The sequence below is a fragment of the Oncorhynchus clarkii genome, chromosome 12, assembly GCF_045791955.1.
Source record: "Oncorhynchus clarkii lewisi isolate Uvic-CL-2024 chromosome 12, UVic_Ocla_1.0, whole genome shotgun sequence".
NCBI classification, from domain to species: domain Eukaryota; kingdom Metazoa; phylum Chordata; class Actinopteri; order Salmoniformes; family Salmonidae; genus Oncorhynchus; species Oncorhynchus clarkii.
The window spans coordinates 67279969-67303988 of record NC_092158.1 but is presented as its reverse complement, the minus strand read 5'-3'; the positions used below and the strand labels follow the sequence as shown (position 1 = coordinate 67303988).

At 40.1% G+C, this 24020-nt stretch overlaps 1 protein-coding gene across 3 annotated transcripts; it reads right to left on the bottom strand.

Moving 5' to 3' along the window:
* Window positions 1–3501: 3501 nt before the first annotated feature.
* On the bottom strand, window positions 3502–22829 carry LOC139421081 (uncharacterized). 3 transcript variants are annotated; one of them, XM_071171605.1, is made up of 9 exons: window positions 22700–22829; window positions 12264–12290; window positions 11754–12068; window positions 11269–11583; window positions 10732–11037; window positions 6983–7306; window positions 6639–6767; window positions 6191–6368; window positions 3502–4553 (listed from the first exon to the last, which is right to left on the bottom strand). In XM_071171605.1, the coding sequence occupies exons 1-9, from the start codon at window positions 22740–22742 to the stop codon at window positions 4319–4321; spliced, it is 1872 nt and encodes a 623-aa protein (XP_071027706.1). In that variant the 5' UTR covers window positions 22743–22829; the 3' UTR covers window positions 3502–4318. The 3 variants fall into 3 exon arrangements, with proteins under 3 accessions (XP_071027706.1, XP_071027709.1, XP_071027708.1); XM_071171608.1 differs by having other exon boundaries at window positions 6191–6326; window positions 22700–22773; XM_071171607.1 differs by having other exon boundaries at window positions 4181–4553; window positions 6230–6368; window positions 22700–22826.
* Between the last annotated feature and the right edge of the window lie 1191 nt (window positions 22830–24020).

Sequence of the window (24020 nt, the reverse complement as noted above, 5' to 3'; positions counted from 1 at the left end):
GAGCCATTCCACCACCACTCAGAGCAGTCAGGGCCAGAAGAGGAAGAGGTGCCAGCTATGCCCAAGCGCAAAGGATAGACAAGTCAGCTGCTGGTGTTCTCATTGCAACACACCCATCTGCAAATAGCTTGTGGTTTGTAACAAATGCATGGACTAGACAGAATAAATAAGCATCACACACACGCACACTTTGTTCCTTTTAGTGTTCATGTTTTCTAAATTCACAATTGTTAGTGCTGTCGTTTATATTGATGATAAACTTTGGATTTTCAAAAAAAAAAATGAAATATTATAAAACATGGTTTTTATTTTGTTCTTCACACTAAATGGTTGAACGTGAAACTTTGTTTCCGTTATGAAATTTCATAATATGAAATGTGTGTCAAACTGTTGAATAGCGTCTGAAAACATTTCAAACAATAAAATAATTATTGAAAGTTACAAATCATCACTCAAAATAATTATGTTCCATAAAACTGATAATATTTTAGACCCACTTTAAATAAAACACAGATTTTACATTATTTGGTCACTTTGACCCGGCATATGCATTCTTGGGGCGCCATGTTTACTATGCATCCTACTATGCATAAGCTTTACTTATCGGCCACGTGGCCTTCGTCAAAGCTTTTGTGAGTTTTTTTAAATTAGCACCGTTATGTAGACATAGCCCCACCCACATCCGTTCCACGCATCGAATGGGGTTGGAGTCGAGAGAAAACAAATAAGTGCTACCAAGTATAACAATGTGCATTTCACAAATATTAGAATAAAGTGTGCACATAAAACGTTTTAAACACGTCTGTAAAACCACAATGAGGACATCGACCTACCAAACAAGTTTTCATAAATTGTTAGGTACAGCGCAAGGAAAACGTCACAGTAATCTGAAATGGGGGCATAATTCATGGTCACGTTTACAACATAACATATATATCATTAAGACCAGCAAATAATGTCTGGAGAGTTAAAATCCCAAAACATTCTATTTTGCTTAGAGTATTATTTATATCACCTTCCCTGTCTGATAACTTAACTTTCTCTAGAAATGTAGAAATGTCATGCTTTAGGTCATTAAAATGTACTGCGACTGGATAATCCCTGTCCTTTTTCCTGATTGAACTTTAATGTTCACAAATTCTCTGTTTGAGATAACTTGAGGTTTTACCTACACAACACAGCTCATGTGGAACCTGTTGAGTGTAGGGGGCAGTATTTTGATGTTTGGATGAAAAACATACCCAAAAGAAACTGCCTATTTCTCAGGACCAGAATCTAGAATATGCATATAATTGTCAGATTAGGATAGAAAACACTCTAAAGTTTCCAAAACGGTCAAAAATATTGTCTGTGTGTATAACAGAACTGATATTGCAGGTGAAAACCTGATGAAAATCCAACCCGGAAGTGCTGTTTTTCCTGAAAGCTCTCTGTTCCATTGCCTGCCTTCGCTCCCTTTAAAGGGATATCAACCAGATTCCCTTTCCTATGGCATCCCCATGGTGTGAACAGTCTTGAGACATAGCTTCAGGCTTTTATTTTGAAACATGAGTGAGAAAGATCACATCGCGCCATTGGATGGCTGGGTACCAGCAGCGTTTTGCATGTGCAACAGCTTGGAGCAGACATTTTCTCTCTCTCTCCTATTGAAGAAGCTACAGTCCCGGTTAAAATATTATCGATTATATATTGTAAAAACAACATGAGGATTGATTATAAAAAACGGTTGACATGTTTCTACGAACTTCACGGATACTATTTGGAATTTTCGTCTGCCCGGTCATGACCGCTCGAGCCTGTGGATTTCTGAACATAACGCGTCAACCAAATGGAGATATTTTGGATATAAAAATAATCTGTATGGAACAAAAGGAACATTTATTGTGTAACTGAGAGTCTCGTGAGTGCAAACATCCGAAGATCATCAAAGGTAAGTGGTTCATTTTATTGCTTTTCTGACTTTCGTGACAAATCTACTTGGCTGCTAGCTGATTGTAAAATGTTGTCTGCTGAGAAAGATGTCCTTACATAAACGCTTGGTATGCTTTCGCCAAAAAGCTTTTTTGAAATCTTACATGCCAGGTGGATTAACAACAAGCTATTTCATGAAAATGTAATATTTTTAGTAATTTAATTTGAATTTGGCGCTCTGCAATTCAGCGGATGTTGACGAAAATGATCCCGGTAACGGGATGGGTGCATCAATAAGTTATTAATCATGTCAATAACATGGGTGGTGGAGCACGTAATAATGCCATTTATTTGGAACCATTTTCCTGTATGTATTTTGCTTGTCAGGTCAATGGTAGATCGAAAACTTGTTTGGTAGGTCGATGTCCTCATTGTGGTTTTACAGACGTGTTTAATACGTTTTATGTACACACTTTTCTCTAATATGGATGAAATGCACATTGTTATATTTGGTAGCACTTATTTGTTTTCTCTCAACTCCAACCCAATTCGATGCGTGGCATGGATGAGGGTGGGGCTGTCTACATAACGGTGTTAATTTAAAAAACTCACAAAAGCTCTGACGAAGGCCACGTGGCCGATAACTAAAGCTTTTTAAAGAACAGTGATACCCTGACTATACCGTTCGGGTCGCAAAATAAATGTACTAATCTATGTTATTCAATTATTGCACCCACACTGCTCGTGCGTGTCAACGAGCATCTGCGTTGCTAAGGGCTAAAATAGAAGTCATTCCTATTTCTGGTGCAGAATGCGCTGCAAGTCCTGCCTCTCCCATTTTCTCATTGGTTTATAGAAGCAGGTACCCACATGCCATCTCCTCATTGGTTATACCCATGTGGGTAATTGAAAGACGAACTTTGTTGCCGGTCGTCGTGGTAATACTATGAAAGTTTAGATGCCAATCACCATATAAGTTCAAAGATGAAAAAGCCTGGAAGGAGGAGAGATGATTAGAAACAATTTAGTTGACCGTTTTATGTGTGGATTAATTGTTGGAGCAGAGGACCTTGTGCATTTCAGGTAAAATAACAACTCAATGTTAATATACCAGGACAAATTAGCTAGCAACAGCAAGCTAGCTAAATAGGACAAATTAGCTAGCAAGTGCAAGCTAGCTAGCTAAATTGCCATACATGTTTAATGCTTTTTGATCTGTCCCCAAATTAATGTAATTGGTTCAGAGTTTGTTTTGATATTTTAACCTGCGTGTCGTGATTACATTTGGTGTGGGGGGACAAAATACATTTATGCACGATGGCGCACGCGCGCAGCCGGTTTGGGTTCCATGTAATACAATCAAGAGCAGTGTGCGGGTTTCTTCTTTTTTTCTATTTTTTTTGCTCCATTTTATACGTTTCTTCAAAATGAGAGTTGTTGGTCAGGGTCGATTTTGGCCTTCTGCGTCCAGAGATCTATTTCTAATTCTTGAACATACAGTATTTAAATCTCCACATATTTTCAAAACAATTTTTGTTCATCAACAACAATTTAAGTTTTAAGCTTTTGTTAAAAAGTAGTCAGGTTTCATGGATTTCATGTTCTTTATAGCCACACACACAATAATCAAAAATGTACACTGAAATCAAAATTATTGTTAGATTCTATACATACAGTACAAATGTATTTGCTTTTTGTCATACTGTACACTTGGGGAAAAACATTTGCTATCTAGAACCTAAAAGAGTTCAACAGCTGTCCTATAGGAGAACCCTTTGAAGAATCCTTTTTTGGTTCCAGGTAGAACCCTTTACACAGATGGTTCTACATGGAACCCAAAATAGTTCTACCTGGAACCAAAAAGGGTTATCCTATGCAGACAGCCAAGAAAACCTTTTGGGACCCTTTTTTCTAAGAGTGTAGATCTCAAGTTTAGCACATCACAACCAGTCATTGCTACGACTATTCTTTGACAGCACAACTCCTTGACAGCACAAATGGACGTTATAGAAGATAAACAGTCCAGTATTAATATAGTATTAATATATTTACTTAAAAAAATTTAATAATAGATTATGTTCAATGCGTTCAGCCAATTCATCAAGACAATCACTATTTTTAAACTGAAGTAAATAATGTAATAATTTAAAAATATATATTTAACAATGTTAAGTCAGAAAACTCATACAATTACCTGGCAGCAATACAACTAGAACTCATACACCCAAACTATTTACATTGAAATTTTAATTCATATTCAAAGAAAGACATTACTCGTATCTACTAAGTGAACATTTTTGTTTTTTTAAGTTATTTTCTAAGCCCTTATAATTCAACTCACAAAGCTAACCTTTCATGCCTCTCCTGGCATCAATATCTCTGCTTCAGCATTCGTATTACAAGGCCTTCACTCATAGTTTGCGTATATGTTGTCATCTTCTTCATAGTCATTCTCCCTTCCAGATGTACATGAAGTGAGCTGCTCCAGGTCTAAAGACTCACTGTCTTCATCGTAGATGTCTTCAGCAAAATCCCTCTCTGTGAAGGTATCTGCATTTTCATAGTCGGACTCATCTTCCTCACTTGCCTCTGGCCCTTCACCTTGGTTGTTTCCACACTTGTTCATGGATTCTGGAGCATTCCTGAGGATGAATACAAACATTTGAGTTACATGCCTGGGGCCGGATTCATAAAACATTACTTAGGGAAAAACTTGAGAAGAAAAAATGAGAAGTTCATAAGATAGTTCGTAAATGCAATTCCCCAATTCTTAGGAATTCATCATTTTCTTAAGAACTTCGTAAATATCTTGCTTAAGTACTTCGTAAATATCTTCTTATGTGGCATTGAAATTAGTGACGTGCTTGACACCAATAAATAAGCCTATGTGAAAGGGATGATGGGATTTGGCGCACTATAATAAAGTGTTGATATTTCAATTGTATTACATTTCTTTTTATGCTTTATGTCTCGGGAATGATAATGTTTTAGCTGGCTCGTTAACCCTTTACACACAAACAAAAAAACATCTTTCACACAGTTACATCCATCAGATTAACATTAGCTACTGTACATCAAAACCAAAAATGGATAACCAGAAAGCTCAATGAAAACTTAAACAAGAGCTTGAAGTGATGGTGGAAGAAATAGCAGCCAGGAAAAGGTTGCTGTTGGGGAAACTTCATAACTGCAGGTTCATTGCAGAGACCAAAAAGAGGGGATGGGCGAGAGTGGCCGAGCCTGTCTCTGCCCTCGGGGGTATGGCAAGGGACGGTGACGCCATGAAAAAAAAGTGTTCTGACATCAAGTAAGGTACTAAGAAGAAGGGAGCCGAGAGACCATTTATGTGAACCAGCTGGAGGAGAAGGTGTCGTCCATCATAGAGATGGTGGTAGAGGGACTGCGCAACCGGTAGGTTAGTTACCTACTTTAGCTAGCAAACGTGTAAAGACATTAAGTCCAACGTAGCTAACGACGTTCACGTTAGCTAAGTTAAGCAAGGTCCTCTTTGCAAATTTACGCGATAGCGCTAGCTATTTAACACTTATTGAATCTTGTAATATATTGTTAATTACTAGCTTGCTATATAGTGCGTGTTTAATTTGCAATCTGGCTGTATTTAAATATCCGGTAGCCAACTGTTTCTCTGGAGCAAGAAAACATGAATGGTTACAAAAGTACCCATGTGTCTTGAGACAAGGGTTTAGCTGTCATAAAGTTACGTTTATCACATTTCTTCTTAACTTTTTTCTCAGGAAAAACCTATTTCCAAAAACTATATTGAGGAATAGCAACTTTGCTTAACTTTCTTCTTAAGTCTATATTTGAGGAAAAAATGCCAGTTAAGAAGAAATGTCTTTTTAAGAAGTTTTCGTGAATCTGGCCCCTGGACTGCAGGTCAGGATCTTGGCACAGGTTATCCTTTCATAACTGCAGACATTTTTTATCATTATTTTTGGTGGTAAGCAACTTCCTTTTCACATGTATTCCTGCGTGGCATCCTTTTTTCAAGTCTTCCATCTTTGCTTTTGACAAAGGTTTCTACGTTGACATAGTCCTCTTCGTCATTTTCCTCACTCACTGACACACATCACGACAAGAGAGATACCACAACACTACATTAAGAGAGACCTAAGACAACAACATAACATGGCAGCAACACATGACAACAAAACATGGCAGCAGCACAACATGGTAGCAGCACAAAACAGGGTACAAACATGATCGGGTACAGACAACAGCACAAAGGGCAAGAAGGTAGAGACAACACATGACTTACTCATTATTTTTAGTGGTAAGCAACTCCCTTTTCACATACATTCCTGCATGGCATCCTTTTTTCAAGTCTTCATCTTTTCTCTTGTTGACAAAGGTTTCTACGTTGACATAGTCCTCTTCATCATTTTCTTCACTCGCTGCAACCACAGTGTTTCCATATGTGCTAATGTTATTGGCAGCTGAGGGATTGATCAGTTTAATTCATATAAATAACGTCAGTGAATATATGCATGAATAGATATCATAAACAGTACAAAACCATAACAAAATTAGGGTTGAAAAATTCCAGTAATCAAAATGTCCAGGTTTTCAAGATATCCTGGTTGGAGGATTCCATATTTCCTGATGAATCCTTCCTGATTTTCAGGAATCTTCCAACTGGGTGTTCTTGAAAACCTGGGTATTTTGCAGCCCGAACCTGAATCCTGTTTAGAGGAGCTAGATCTTACTTTCTCTGTTTATCATAATAGACTGCTCTCTGCTGCTTATCTTCCTCCAGACTAGACAAGGAATGAGCAGCAGGAGGAGGAGCAGTAGCCCACATATTGCACCAGGGGAAATAATGGGGACTATGGATGCTATGGAGAGAAACACCATATTCAACATCTTTCAGAAGACCACATTTTATAATTCGCATAGCTATCAAATTCTTCTGCAATGTAAAACATTGGTCTTAAACAAATATTTCAAGAATGATAGGACTGATAATATCTATATTTTTTTCTACTCACAATCCTTACATATGGCCTTCATGGTAATGCACTAGAAAACATAAAACTAAAACGTATTTTACCTCGAATGCTGACTGTCAGCAACTCTGTCTTGGTAGAATGGAATGACAGGGTGGAGACATTAACTTCATAAACACAACTGTAGTTCCCCTGGTCTGTATAGTCTGCAACAGGAAAGTGAAAGGAGGCAGAGTGGTTGACTGCTGGCTTAGTTTCAGTCCTGTTGGACCCAGAGAATTCCAGGCAGAAGAGGCCTCCAGGATACTGTGGCTGAATGGAGCAGATGATGGAGAAGCTGTGGCCCCTGGTCACCTCTGGCCCCTGAAGTCCCCAGAACATCCCTCCATTTGGAGCATTGAGAGAGATGTTGGGCTGTAACAAGACAACTAGCAAAAGACAAGAGCAGGTTGTTAACGTGTGCACTAAACTGCAGCATAACAGTAATCTTTCTCGACAAGAGAACACTATGTTAGAATACATTATGAAGAGATATCCAAACTCTTGCATTGAAGAACATATAATCTCAGAACCCAGTGTTCCTCTTGCTGATGGTGTTCACCCATTAATGTTTAGTTGCTCACCTATAACAGAGAATTCAACAGAGTCACTTTGAGGGGAGCTGAAGTTTCTACTGGATACCCTTGACTCATACTGACATCGGTATGACCCCTCATGGCTAAAGACCTCTTTAGGAATGTTGAAGATGACAGAGTTGCTACTTGTGGTTTTGTCCATTCTGAACGAGCCTAAAGTCTTCTTTAATTTGAATGCTCCACCCAAGTGTTGTGTTGTGACGGAGCAGATGATGTCAACTCCGTCACCCCAGGCAACCTCTGTGGCAGATCTCAGAGTTATTTGGGGCTTTTAGAGGGTCACTTGCTGTTCCCAGTCCACCTGGTCATGCTGCTGCTCCAGTTTCAACTGTTCTGCTTGCGGCTCTGGAACCCTGACCTGTTCAGCAGACGTGCTACCTTGTCCCGGGCCAGCTGTTTTCGATTCTCTCTCTCTACAGCACCTACTGTCTCTATCTCTGAATGATCGGCTATGATAACCCAACTGACATTTACTCCTGAGGTGTTGACCTGTTGCACCTTCTACAACCAAGGTGATTATTATTATTATTTGACCCCGCTGGTCATCTATGAACGTTTGAACATCTTGGCCATGTACCGTTATAATATCCACCCGGCACAGCCACCCTTCAGAGCCTGGTTTCTCTCTAGGTTTCTTCCTAGGTTCCTGCCTTTCCAGGGAGTTTTCCTAGCCACTGTGCTTCTACATCTGCATTGCATGCTGTTTGTGCTTTTAGGCTGGGTTTCTGTATATCACTTTGTGACATTGGCTGATGTAAAAAAAGGCTTTATAAATCAACTTGATTGATTGATTGGTCACTGAGAAATCAAGGTGTAAATAGTCATAATAAAGCCAGTTAAATAATTGTTTTGCTGTGGATCAGAGCAGAATATCTCACCCCCCCCCCCCCCCCCCCCCCCCCCCTTAAAAAAGATAGCAGAACAACAATTAGTTAGGGTCTGGGGTGGAGGTATGCGAAAACAGCAGCACGGGTTGCGATGACTGTACAGACACGGTCAAATGTATTGGCAGCCTTGTACGATTCACTATTTCTTCAAAAATACGTGGAAATGGAAAAAAACGCTGGTGTTTCCAATGTATATGTTTGATTTACAATTGCACAGACCTAAACTGAAAAGGTGATGTTTCAATAAAATACAAAAAATAACATGTTCTGGAGGTGCCTATAGGTAAAAATAACAATTCAACAAGTTGTATGTTGGTTTGGTTAACTTAAAACCACTAAATGTAATATTTTAAACTGCTCCAGCATAAAGACTGACTGCAAAAACTTGAAAAACTCAGTCTTCATGTAGTCTAAAGCACAAACTTGCGCTTTATTTTGTTAGCTTTTGCCTCTGGAATGCTGCCTGAACTGGGAAACAATCTTGTCAGCTATCAATAACATGTCAATAAGTCTTCTTAATGCTAAACAAGAGATGGTGCCTTCAGAAAGTATTCACACCTCTTTTTCCACATTTTGTTGTGTTACGACATGAATTTAAAATTGATTCAATTGAGATTTTGTGTCACTGGCATATAGACTGTACCCCATAATGTATAAGTGGAATTATGTTTTTCTAAATAGTCAGCGACTCCATCCATAGACTGTTCTCTCTGTTCTCTCGGCAAGCGCAACTAATGCACTAAATATGTTCAGAAGTAAACATTTGCGTAACAAGTCACATAATAAGTCACATAACAAGTCACATATTAATATATTGGTATGGCAACTGCTTGACATCCAACCACAAGGCGCTACAGAGGGTAGTGCCATCCAGGGCCTCTATACCAGGCAGTGTCAGAGGAAGATTGTTGTCAAATTTTCAAATATTCCAGCCACCCAAGTCATAGACTGTTCTCTGTGCTACCGCACGGCAAGCGGTACTGATGCAAGATATCTGGAACCAACAGGACCCTGAACAGCTTCTACCCCCAAGCCATAAGACTGCTAAATAGTTAGTCAGGGTAGCTTTTGGTAAACTATTTAACTATCTGCATTGACCCTTTTTTGACTCATCACTTACGCTGCTGTTACTGTTTATTATCTATACTGTTGCCTAGACACTTTATCCCTACCAACAGGGCCGGCTCCAGGCATGAGCGACATAAGCGGTCAATAAGGGTCCTAGGCTGTCGGGGTCTCAACTTACTGTTGAGAGTTAAGACATCCGCCTGCTTCCCATCCGAAACAGCTCAGAACAGTTTGTGGACATTTTGGTTCGTTTTGGTCTTCTGCAATGGTTTTTTCGGCTGTTCGTGCACACACATTTTTTTTCCTGAGGCAAGCCTAAGGTCGTTGGCTGAAGTCTACGCCCCTTCGTCGGTGATTGGTCAGCATTAGGGATTCTTCAATGAAGCGTTTGTTGTCATTCAACGAGAGACTAATCGTTTTCATGCACATTGTTTCACTTGAGAAATACTGCACCAAACATCTTAGTTAGATGTTAAATTGTGTCACGTTCTGACCATCGTTCGTATGTGTTTTCCTTGTTTTAGTGTTGGTCAGGACGTGAGCTGGGTGGGCATTCTATGTTGTGTGTCTGGTTTGTCTATTTCTATGTTTGGCCTGATATGGTTCTCAATCAGAGGCAGGTGTTAGTCATTGTCTCTGATTGGGAACCATATTTAGGTAGCCTGTTTTGTGTTGGGTTTTGTGGGTGATTGTTCCTGTCTTTGTGTTTGCACCAGATAGGGCTGTTTTGGTTTTCACATTGCATTATTTTGTAGTTTCTTCATGTATAGTTTTTTCCTTCATTAAAATAACATGAGTCATCATCATGCTGCATTTTGGTCCGATCCTTGTTCCACCTCTTCATCAGAGGAGGAGATAGAAGAGAATCGTTACAAATTGCACAGTTAAGATCTTGGTAAAAAGGTGATTCTAACATGTATTGACTCAGGGGTTTGAATACTTTTCTAATTCAGATATATTAGGGTTTATTTTCCATTATGTTAAAAAAATAATAATATCAACTTTTTCTTCCACTTTGATAGAGTATTTTTGTGTAGATTGCTGACATTTGAATCCCACTTTGTAACAACAAAAAAAAGTCAAGGGGTGTGAATACTTTTTTTTACATTGAACAGTTTGTGGCAGAAAAATTGCAATGCGTGTGCAACAAGTTGCTCTAGCGTCTACTAGTGATAGTATGTTACTAAAACCTGTTATGCAAAATTAGTTTTTATAAAGCATTTTAGTGCCCTCAACTGTAAGTGTGTTTGCGGTCTTACTCACCAATAGTGATGTCCATGGAGTTGCTTGAAGAAGAGCTGATCATTTTCTGACCATTCTGGGTTATCTGTTGTAAACAACTGTACCTTCCTTGGTGTGCAGATTGCAGACTGGACAATGTGAAAGTCTTACTGGTCTGAGTGGTTCCAACTGCCTTGGTCATTATTGAAGAGCCCCCCATATACAAGGCAAATGTTGCAGAGATGGAAATTCGCTGTGGGACAGAGCAGATGAACTGGACCGTTTCACCAGGTGAAAAAGCTGAATGGGAAGGCGTTCTAGAGAGGGTAGGTCTCTTCAGGGTTAAACCTGTATAAAGGTTCTGTGTATTAGTTACAAGACACCGATACATGTAGGACTCCATTTCACGTTCTGTCCTGTTCACTGCACATAACTGAACATACATACATTCAAATCACAAGCAGCAGTATTCTAAATGAATGGAGTCGGAAGTGTCGACCCCGGGCTTTGTTTAACATCTTTTTATCTCTCTTTACTGTTTCTGCAATCATGTCACAACACGATAAAACCACTCCCTACCTGAGAGACAGAAAACACCAGCATCTTCACCATGTTTACAGTCTTCAACTCCAAAACCTCTGTGTGAGCACTCTGAGAGGTAGCTTTCACTACCAGAGCACTTCACATCATCCAGCCAGGTTGGTTCACTACCCTGACCAAAATGAGCACCAAGAGGGGCACCTACAGCACTCCCACAACCCAGCTGTCCACACACCACCGCAGCATCATTCATATCCCAGTCGTCATCACACACTGTTCCCCACTGGCCACTGTAATAGATCTCCACTCTCCCAGAGCAGAGACCCTTCCCATCGACCAGCCTGACCTGGGCAGCTTGGAGGCGGAAAAAGACAAACATTAAAGTCAAGGTCATTTACAAGGCACGGAACTGGGTGGTTTTTAGATGATGAAATGAACCTCAGGACATCATGCATTTCATGATATCAACTGTGAACAGATGTCATGAAAGAACTTGGAATGGCAAGACTATGTGACCCTCTTACCTGGGCAGACAACACCAGCATCCTCACTATGATGACAGTTATGTATTCCAAATCCTCTGTGCGGGCACTCTGTGAGATGACGTTCACTACCAGTGCATGCAACATCATCCAGCCAGATAGTTCCACTGCCTGGACCATATTGGCCACTACTTCGGACTTGGTTTGTACCCCCACAGTCCAGCTGTCTACACACCACCTCAGCATCTTTAATATCCCAGGAATCATCGCAAACTGTTCCCCACTGGCCATTGTAATAGATCTCCACTCTCCCAGAGCAGCGACCCTTCCCATTGACCAGCCTGATCTGGGAAGTGACTGTCAGGTAAAAAGACATGGGAAGTCATTCTTCAAAATTCACAGGTTTGCTTATTTATTAACAACTCAGCGAATGTATCTGATTTGTGCATCACACTATGACTTTATTTTTTTATAAAGAATATGCTATAGACTTTTTGTTCATTCAATGGGAAAAAAGTAACTGCCACAACTATCTCAAGGAGATTCACTTACCAGCAGGTAACACATTTAGTGGATAAACTAATAGAGAAAAATAAATGTATGAAATTAGTGGTAGGCAGTCTCAAAATATATGTATGCAGTAAATGTACAGCTGAAACCACTTGATACTGTCAGCAAAATCATACTGAAGACGAGCCCACAGGCAGTCTTCTGTGGTTCATCGCATGAACTGTCACAAGCATCAATCCACATGCTCAAGAAGTATGCTTGCTGTGTGAAAGATTTTTTATTAATTTTTTATTTCACCTTGATTTAACCAGGTAGGCCAGTTGAGAACAAGTTCTCATTTACAACTGCGACCTGACCAAGATAAAGCAAAGCAGTGCGACAAAAACAACAACACAGCGTTACACATAAACAAACGTACAGTCAAAAACACAACATAACATGAAAATTGATGTACAGTGTGTGCAAATGTAGAAGAGTAGGGAGGTAGGCAATAAATAGGCCCTAGAAGCGAAAAAATGATTACAATTTAGCATTAATACTCAAGTGATAGATGTGCAGATGATGATGTGCAAGTAGAGATACTGGGGTGCAAAAGAACAAGAGGGTAAGTAATAATATGGGGATGTGGTAGTTGGGTGTGTTATTTACAGATTGGCTGTGTACAGGTACAGTGATCGGTAAGCTTCTCAGACAGCTGATGCTTAAAGTTCGAGAGGGAGATATAAGACTCCAGCCTCAGAGATTTCTGCAGTAGATTGCAACTCCGCCCCCTTTGGCAGTTCTATCTTGTCGGAAAATGTTATAGTTAGTGATGGAAATTTCAGGATTTTTGGTGGCCTTCCTAAACCAGGATTCAGGTTGTTCTGACCTCAGTCAGAGGCTTGACTTCCTGTTAGGGAATAGGTTAGGTAGTTTAGACTGCACACTACAGCTCACTACCACTTCCACACTCCATTCCCCCAGGTGCTGATCCTGGTTGATAAGCACATCACATTAAGGTAATTCTCAGCTTGCAAGCTGTGAGGTGGCTGGTTTTGTTTGGTGGCCATGAGCAATATTCCCTTATAAGATGCGGGTACGCAGCTCCCCCAGGACTGCTGCGCAGAAGAAATATCAACCTGAGCAGAGACACACGAGATGGAACTTCACAAAACTTTACTAGTGTTCCCACCTCGTTAGTTAACACTATCAACGTTTCTCTTTACTGTGGGAATTGTGATCGAATCAACATAATATTAGCCTCTTTCAATGCAACATATCGAAACAAAACAAACTATGCAAGACTCCATTGACAGGCACGAGCGGTCATGAGCAGATGCTATTGTGTTGAGATCAAAGCGAAGAACCGCATTTAGCCGCGTGTGCACATTTGTTCATAGGCCTATTCTTTGCTAATTGGTGAGTTATTAGTTCAGTAATAGCTCATTTCTGATCAGCAGTGGGGGAGTGATTCTAGCTATCTTTGAAAAGCGAGGCAGATAAAAATATTTTTAATGTCTTAAAGGGGCAGTGTTGCATTTTGAGACAGGCTTGAATAAGCTACGTAGTAGGGTAGCATACATTTTTGTCTGATTTGCTGTCATAATAATAATGGTATTTGAATATCAATGCATTTGATTTTGCATCGAACATCAAACAAGACAATACAACAACATTTTCACTCACATCCTTGCCTGAGGGATAAGTGGCTAAACGGCTTGTTTTTTAAAAGTCTCATGGAATGTAGGCCTACATTGAACACTACACATTGGCTGCTGCTGTAGGCTGTATCATAGAACAGTTATTTCAATAGTTATTTCCTGTTGAAGCCAGGGGTTCCCCTCAGGGAACGCCCCCCCCCGTTCAGCTGAAACGGTGGCGCAGGGAATGCAAAAATATTCTTAGAAATATTTACCCTCCACACATTAACAAGTCCAATACCTCAAATTAAAGATAAACACCTTGTTCATCTACCCAGCATGTCAGATTTTTTAAATGTTTTACGGCAAAAACACAGCACATATTTATGTTAGACTACCACCAAAACAAAGACAAAAGGCAGCCATTTTGTCCCACAAAATATAAAATGACAAAAGCAGGATAAAAAAAAAATCATTGACTAACCTCTTGAAAATCTTCATCAGATGACAGTCATATGACATGTTACACAGTACATTTATGTTTTGTTCGATAATATGCATTTTATATCCATAAATCTCGGTTTACATTGACGCCATGTTCAGAAAATTCTCAAAAATGTCCGGAGGAATTATAGAAAGCTACGCCAGATAACAGAAATACTCATCATAAACTTTGACTAAAGATACATGTTCTACATATAATTAAAAAGATACACTGGTTCTTAATGCAATCGCTGTGTCACATTTTTTTTTAACGTTACGGAAAAAGCTTACCATGCAATAATCTGAGACGGCGCTCAGACGTAACAATATTTCTCCGCTATGTTGGAGTCAACAGAAATACAAAATTACAACATAAATATTCCCTTACCTTTGATGGTCTTAGATCAGAATGTACTGCAAGGAGTCCTACTTCAACAATAAATCGTTTTGTTTCATAATGTTCAATTCTAGTGTCCATGTAGCAGCACCTGCTACAACTTTCAGCTCAAATGCCCCAAAAATGACTTCTGGTCCAGGATAATTTTGCATCAAAACTTCCAAATGACATATTACAGGTCGACGAAACTGGTCAAACTAAGTGCAGAATCAATCTTCAGGATGTTATAAACGTACAAAACGAATGGCATTCCAACCGGACAATCCTAGTTCATCTGGGGCTGACTGGAACAGACAAAGCCCTCTAACGCATATGCGCCCTCAAGCACGTGAATCTTTTGTGACATCGTAGCAAATTCCTCCCCATTAGGTCAAAGTTCACAGCAAATGCTCGATTACACTTTCTACTGAATGAGGACATCTAGTGGAAGACATAGGAAGTGTTTCCAGATCCATAACTTGTTGGAAAGGGAGGGTGCGATGACATCAAAGTTGCCCCAACTTTCAGGATTCCAAAACTAGTTTGGAAGATTGCCTGCCCTGTGAGTTCTGTTATACTCACAGACATAATTCAAACGGTTTTAGAAGATTCAGAGTGTTTTCTATCCAATAATAATAATACTATGCATATATTAGCAATTTAGGACAGATTTTGATGCAGTTCACTATGGGCACGCAATTCATCCAAAGGGGAAATACTGCCCCCTATCCTGAACAAGTTTTAAAATGCTATGGGATGCATTTTCTCCATTGTTTTTGATGGTACATTAGGCCTCTTTGGTAATCATAAACTATGAACAAATAGCCACAGTAGCATACTTATCCAGTGTTAAAACTAACTTACAGCGGGTACAGCCTCAGTGTTCACAGAATTTTCACAACGTTCAAGTTTGCGCTCAGACTTGTGTGTAGTGACAAAATAAATTTGAGGGAACATTGGCAATGAGAATTTTCATATGTTTTTGAGTCTTTAGTTTGGGCATGCCTTTTGTATTTTTCCTTTTTGTACATATTTAGATTTCGTCACCATCTGAACCAACAATAATCTGCTTGGACTGGCCGAATAAGAGGTCAGCTTGCAAGCTGTGAGGTGGCTGGTTTTGTTTGGTGGCCATGAGCAATGTTCCCTTTTAAAATGTGCGCATGCGTGGGCACGCAGCTCCCCCAGGAATGAATAGAAGGTCTAGAGAGACAGAGCTGGCCCTGGACGAAGGTAAGGTTGCTGTCTCTGGGCACATGTACATTCAACACCTAGGCATAGAGAACCGCAGGGTACACAGGATTTGGAGTTAACTAGCCTGGAAGACCAAGTTTGTTGAATTTAGTCAATAACTGAACTGATCAATTAGCTCAGTTGGTCAGTTCAGTGATTGACTAAATGTGACCGACCGACTCAAATCGGTCTAACATAGCAATATTTGAAATGGTGTTTTTAATTTTTTTAAATTTTTACATTGGATACAAGTAGAGACTCAGAGCTACAAAGTATATATATCATACACTACAGTTGAGGAACAATAGGAAAGCAATTATTCTCTGAAAGTTGATAAACGTGTAAACTGACCTTTGAGAAAATGGCCTTGGAATATTTTTGGTACTACTACTGGAGATCCCTTTGTCTACACCCATTCAGCATCGTTCACACCCTCTTAAGTTTTAGCCCCACCCATCTCTTTAAGGGTTGATCCGAGCGTTCTGTACTAACAGCAGCAGTCAAGCACCCAAGCTAACTTGCTAGCTACTTCCAGCTCACTGAACATTACTCGCTCGAGGAGAGCTGGTTAGGCTGTTATGTTATCCAGAGCGTTGGTGACGGCAACTGTGCTGTCAGATTGTCCGTTTATAAATTCAGAGCGTTTTGTTCGTTCAGAGAACAGACTAGACACTCTGGCAGATGAGTAGGGTTGATCTGAACGTTCTAACCTCACAACAACTGGCTAACATTGGCTAGCTTGCTAGCTACAAATGAGAGAACACCCCACTCTGATGTTATCCATAGTGTTGGAGACTGTAACTGTGCTGCTGGCAACAATTTAATTACGAGAGTGAGTTACGAGAGTGCTCTGAAATCGGAGTAGATGGCCAGACCGAATTTACGAAAACACCCGGAATGGTTACTTGCACAGACATGTTTTGTTAAGACATGTAGATAGATAGCTAGGTAAACAATGAACCATAATCCCAACTCATGATGTTACTACCCTACATGAATCTGCAGGTAGTTAACCAACCAGGTTCAATGATAGCTAGCTAACATTAGGCTATAGCTAGCCAAGGAAATGGCTCTGAGATATGAATAATACGATCATACACGTACTGTTAGCTAGTGAGCCAGCCAGCTAATGTTAGCTAGCTAGCTAGGTAAATAATGAACCATAATCCCAACTCATGACGTTACTACCCTGCATGAATCTGAAGGTAGCTAACCAACTAGGTTCAATGATAGCTAGCTAACATTAGGCTATAGCTAGCCAAGCAAATGGCAGATGTGAATAATAAGATCATACATCTATCGTTAGCTAGCGAGCCAGCCAGCTAATGTTAGCTAGCTAACAGTACACTTTAACTTGAAATTAAACCACTTTCTGTCAAAATTAGAAACGTGTAATATCTGAAAATGTAGCTAGCCAGACTATTTTACCCGTATACATCATTCATGGATGGATGCGTCTCCTGTCGGACGCCATGGTTGCCCTTAGTTTGAAGATGTAATCCAGAGACAGATGTTTTCTCCATCTCCTTAGCTATCATACTCGAATTCCACTGATATCAAAACTCGGTCCTCCAGAGTGGAGAGCAACACTTATGAAGTTTTACTAATGATATGTTTAAAAAAAGCAGCATTAGACAGGATTACCTAGACATAATGACAAGCTCAAATAGACAGAGTGCTATACGGCAGACCAATCCAAACTCATCTCTTGGCATGTCCAGCCCACTCATTATCTCAGACAATCATGGCTAGCGGGATGGTTGCTGCCTTTTTTTGTGGCTAAACCAACTAGGCTCGTAATTTAACAATTTTATTCCGATTTACAGATGGCATACAAGTTTGTTATTAAGGCACATTAAAGTTCACATGTTCGAGAAAGAATTTCGATCAACTGTCTCTCATGTGAATTAGTGAACCGCGAAATACGCCTAGTTTCCTGAAACGAGTTCAACACACCTGGTCTTTTGGGTCAGTTAAAGCAAAATCCTGCATACCCTGTCTGCGGCTCTCCAGGAACAGGGTTGCCTGCCTCTGACCTACAGTTGAAGTCGGAAGTTTACATACACTTAGGTTGGAGTCATTAAAACTTGCTTTTCAAACACTCCACAAATTTCTTGTTAACAAACTATACTTTTGGCAAGTCGGTTAGGACATCTACTTTGTGCATGACACAAGACATTTTTCCAACAATTGTTTACGGACAGATTATTTCACTTATAATTCACTGTATCACATTTCCAGTGGGTCAGAAGTTTACATACACTAAATTGACTGTGCCTTTAAAAAAAATGGAAAATTCCCAAAAATTAGGTAATGGGTTTAGAAGCTTCTGATAGGCTAATTTACATAATTTGAGTCATTTGGAGGTGTACCTGTGGATGTATTTCAAGGCCTACCTTCAAACTCAGTTGCTGCACAGCAAGGAAGAAGCCACTGCTCCAAAACTCTCAAAAAAAAGCCAGACTACGGTTTGCAACTGCACATGTGGACAAAGATTGTACATTTTGGAATAATGTCCTCTGGTCTGGTGAAACAAAAATAGAACTGTTTTGGCCATAATGACCATCGTTATGTTTGGAGGAAAAGGGGGAGGCTTGCAAGCCGAATAACACCATCCCAACCATGAAGCACAGGGGTGGCAGCATCATGTTGTGGGGGTGCTTTGCTGCAGGAGGGTCTGGTGCATTTCACAAAATAGATGGCATCATGAGGAAAGGAAAATTATGTGGATATATTGAAGCAACATCTCTAGACATCAGTCAGGAAGTTAAAGCTTGGTCACAAATGGCTCTTCCAAATGGACAATGACCCCAAGCATACTTCCAAAGTTGTAGCAAAATGGCTTCAGGACAACAAAGTCAAGATATTGGAGTGGCCATCACAAAGCCCCGACCTCAATCCTATAGAACACATATGTCAGAGTCAAGGCCCGCGGGCCACATCCGGCCCGCAAGAAGGTTTTTTACGGCCCCTGGGATGATCTTGATTTATTATTAGAACCGGCCCGCAGCAAGCCGGCAGCCCGCAGATCTTTTACACGCACCAATACTACATTTCCCACAATGCAAAGGTGACGCACCGAGCAGTAGGCTGCTTCATTTCAATATTTATTGGCACAGCAGTCGTCAGCATCACAGTAAAATTAACTTTCAGATACCCATCAAAAATGGCAAAACGGAAGGTGGATACTGAGAACCGGGGGTTTCAAACAAGGTGGGAGTCGGAGTATATGTTCACGAAGGTAGCTGGAAAACCTGTGTGTCTTCTGTGTGGAGAAAGTGTGGCGGTACTGAAAGAGTATAATCTGAGACGACATTATGAAACGAAACACGCGGACAAAAACAAGAATATGGACATGGAACAAAGGCTACAAAAGGCAGAGGAATTAAAACGAGGCCTCAAATCTCGACAGGCTCTGTTCAAAAAAGCCAAATCACAAGGCCAGGCTGCTGTCAAGGCCAGTTTTATTTTGGCAGAAGAGATCGCTAAATCAGCCCGGCCATTTACGGAGGGGGATTTCATCAAAAACTGCATGATTAAAGTTTGTGACGAAGTTTGCCCAGAAAAAAGGCAACTCTTTTTAAATGTGAGTCTGAGCAGAAACACCATTGCCGAGAGAGTAGACCAGTTGTCCATCAATCTAAAAGAGCAGCTTGTGAAAAAGGGAAAAGATTTTATTGCATATTCCTTGGCTGTGGATGAGAGCACCGACATTTCTGACATTGCCCAGTTGTCAATTTTCATCCGCGGAGTGGACTCCAACCTAAGCGTGACAGAGGAGTTTTTGGCTTTACGTCCTATGCATGGCACAACTACGGGGCATGATTTGTATGAAGAGGTGTCAAGATGTGTAAATGAGATGGAGCTGCCTTGGGAAAAACTCGTGGGTTTGACAACCGACGGAGCACCTGCGATGTGTGGACACAGGAGCGGACTGGTGGCGAAGATACGGGAAAAGATGCAAGAGGAAAACGCGACAGGTGAGCTGACAGCTTATCATTGTATCATACACCAGGAAGCGTTGTGCGGTAAAGCCTTGAAAATGGAGCATGTAATGAGCATCATCACGCGCACAGTTAACTTTATCAGAGCCAAAGGTTTGAATCACCGCCAGTTCAAGGCATTTCTGACGGAGTTAGAAACGGAGCATGGTGATTTGCCTTATCACACAGAGGTGCGATGGCTAAGCCAGGGAAAGGTGCTTCAAAGATGTTTCGAGCTTCGTGAGGAGATTTGTCTGTTCTTGGACAGCAAAGGGAAAGACACAACACAACTCCGAGACGAAATGTTTCTGTGTGAAATGGCTTTTCTGTGTGACATTACGAGTCATCTGAATGCAATAAACTTGCAGCTGCAGGGTCGGGATCGTGTCATCTCTGATATGTACAGTACAGTGAAGGCATTTAAAACCAAACTGACTCTGTGGGAGACGCAGATGCGGAAAGAAAATTTGAGCCACTTTCCCAGCTGCCAGACCATGAAAGAGAAGCTCTCTACCAGTGCGTTCCCGAGCACACAGTTGGCTGATAAAATAGGTATGCTTGCCGCTGACTTTCGACGCCGATTTGCTGACTTTGAAGCACAAAAAAGCAGGTTGGAACTGCTCGGTAACCCATTTGCTGTTGACGTGGAAAGCTCACCACCAAACCTCCAAATGGAGTTGATTGACCTCCAATGCAATGATGCACTGAGGGCAAAATATGCGGCAGTGGGTGCTGCGGAGTTCGCCCGTTTCCTCCCCGGCACAATGCCCCAGCTGCGCATCCAGGCTGCTCAAACGTTGTCTATGTTTGGCAGCACATACCTGTGTGAACAACTGTTTTCTTTGATGAACCTGAACAAAACATCACACAGAAGTCGACTTACTGCTGAACACCTCCACTCAATTCTGAGGATTTCTTCAGCTCAGAGCCTTACCCCGAACATTGATGAACTTGTGGAAAAGATGGGACACCACCAAGTATCACCCTCAACCTCAAACAAGTGAACATTACTGTGCAATCACATATTTAGAGTTTTTACTCAGTTCAAGTTTAAAAGTTAAAATTTAATATTTGTTTTCACTGCATGTTACTTCTCCTTAAACAAAGTGTTGTTTTTGATTAATAGATTTTTGCACTTTATTTTTTTGTATTTCAATCCAATTATATTTTAAAAATATTTCAGTTGAGTGGATGATAGAAAATTGCTATTATTGTTTTTTCTTTGAAGTAAATTTAGCCCACTTTTGCTAAAATAGAAAATATAGTCTACTGATGGTGCCTTGAATACCGGTTTCTTTCATTTAATGTTCATGTTATGGGGATATTTATATAAAGGAAATTTGTCTTTTGTGTCTGTTGAAAATTAAAGATTACTGACAGAGCCATAAGAAAATATTGCTTTATTTATCTGATCATATTGTAATATATTTGTTAGGTTTTCAGTAGGTTCAATTAGGTTCACTAGACTATATGCGTCATTTAAAAAATTTTCAATGAACATTCGAACAGTCCGGCCCTCGTCTTGTAGCTGATTTTTTTATTTGGCCCTCCGTCCATTTGACGTTGACACCCCTGCTATAGAACATTTGTGGGCAGAACTGAAAAAGCGTGTGCGAGCAAGGAGGCCTACAATCCTGACTCAGTTACACCAGCTCTGTCAGGAGGAATGGGCCAAAATTCACCCAACTTATTGTGGGAAGCTTGTGGAAGGCTACCCAAAAATGTTTGACCCAAGTTAAACAATTTAAAGGCAACGCTACCAAATACTAATTGAGTGTATGTAAACTTGTGATGAAAGAAATTAAAGCTGAAATAAATAATTCTCTCTATGATTATTCTGACATTTCACAGTCTTAAAATAAAGTGGTGATCCTAACTGACGTAAGACTGTCAGCATTGTCAGCATTGTGAAAAACGGAGTTTAATTTAAATGTATTTGGCTAAGGTTTATGTAAACTTCCAACTTCAACTTTAAGCTGATTTCTCACATAAATGCACACATTCATTCAGGTTACAGAACCAAGTCCCTTAGACAAATGGATCCCTTGGCTAGATAACACCTCCCTACTTCTCTTTACAACTTTAGACTAAAGAAACAAGTTCAGTATGTGAGATGAAATGTCTGTTTTAAAAATATCTGACAAACCCAATGTTTCTCTTTCAAGTTAACCCTGTCAACCCCTCTCCTCTGAAAACGTGTTTGAAAAAAACTGCTTCTAAAAAGGGGAAGCATGATGGATAGTGAGAATATCTATTTAGTAGAAACTAAATTCAATTGAACCTAAAGCATGTACTATGCTATGATGATGAACTATTAACTGCTTATAAGTAGCTCATATATCCATTTAGTTTGTTTGTTAGATTTTGAACCCTAGAATAAAGTGATGGACACTATGTGACCTTGGTTGGATTTCATCTTACACCTCACTCACATTTACCTCAAGGTTGTTGTTTTTTTGCCTTAAAACTGTTGTACTTCTAACCAGCCACCATAACTACTTCAGAAGTGACCTACTTTCATGTTTTATTCTTTCACAATCTTCTGTGTGGCAATTGTTTTTCTCTCAAATGAAATTAAGTGAGAAATAACACAGACAAAAAGGCTATATTAACGCACTTCAGTATGTGTGAAAACTCCGGTCCTTCCCCTGAACTTAATACCTCCTATTCATACAGATCTTATCCAAAAAACAGCCGTTAACAACATGAATTTCAAGCAACGCAGTGTTCTCCCTTTGCTGACAGATATGAAATTAAATTGCACGTTTTGGAAGTTAAACTCACCCATTGTCAGATAGAGGAGACTTTTCAATATTTTGATCTTCATTTCAGAAATTAAGTAAGGTATTTCCTCTTGTAGAACTGAATAAGCTTTCTTGTAAAATGTGTGATAACCAGTCTCTGTCGGAAACTGTCTGGTGAATTTGCTGCGCCCAGCTCCTCTGTTACTTCCTAATTTTTTGCTGTTGTATCTAGGGTAAACCGTTTTGTTGCTAGTAAGCCCATGTACCCTGTTTGATTGATAGACAAACCAGGGAAAATCAAAAGTGAGAGCTTGATGGTCTTGACCTAAGGAAGTAGATTAGGAAGGCAAAGGCCCAAAATAGCGAGTCGAGAGTCACACCTTTTACTTCCCAGTGCTCATACTATTTTTATGGTTGGACCTTGTCTCACATGGTGGAACACCTTCTTCTCCCCTTCAAAGAAGAATTGGAGACATGACAGTTCATCTCAAAAACATGCAATGAGGATCCAGTTCAGTTTAATGCAATCACCCAACAGTTAAAACACATAATGCTAGTTCCTCAACAACACTGGAACTGATCAAAGACACAAAGTGACACCCCACCAATGCATACAACAACTACAGTTTGGAATTCGACCCAATGGATCAAACATGCTGAACATTTTGATTGGTTACAAAAAGCTAAATCAAAGAAAGCAATATAATGTCTAATTTAAGTGTCAACTGTAGCAACTGTAGTTGTTATACTATTGCATCTGAATTATTATTTAACTTTATTTACATGTCACGAAGGACCAAATCAATGTGTTGATGCAAATGAGTTAGGTTTATTTTTTTACCTAGGCAAGTCAGTTAATAACAAATTCTTATTTACAATGACAGCCTAGGAACAATGGGTTAACTGCCTTGTTCAGGAGCAGAACGGCAGATTTCTACCTCGTCAGCTCAGGGATTTGATCTTGCAACCTTTCGGTTACTAGTCCAACGCTCTAACCACTAGGCTACCTGCCACCGCTGTTACTTTTCTTAATCGTTTTGATAAATGTCTTCATTCATGTCATGTGGTACAGCATTGTCATAGACAGAGACATTCAAGTAATCCTCATCATCTGCACTATTCATTTTCTCATGAGACCCACCACAAACATCCTTTCCCTCCCTTACACCCTCCTCCTCTTTGACATAGACATCCTCCAATTTCCCACAGATGTGCCCTTTTTCCTTCCCAATCTTCTTTTCGCCCTTCACTCTCTCTCCAGACCTCTGTCATAGCAGACGTTTTCAACGTTCACATAGTCCTCCTCTTCCTCCTCTTCGGTGTCCTCCCCTCTGTTGTGTCTGGTGTCAGTACCTGTTGCA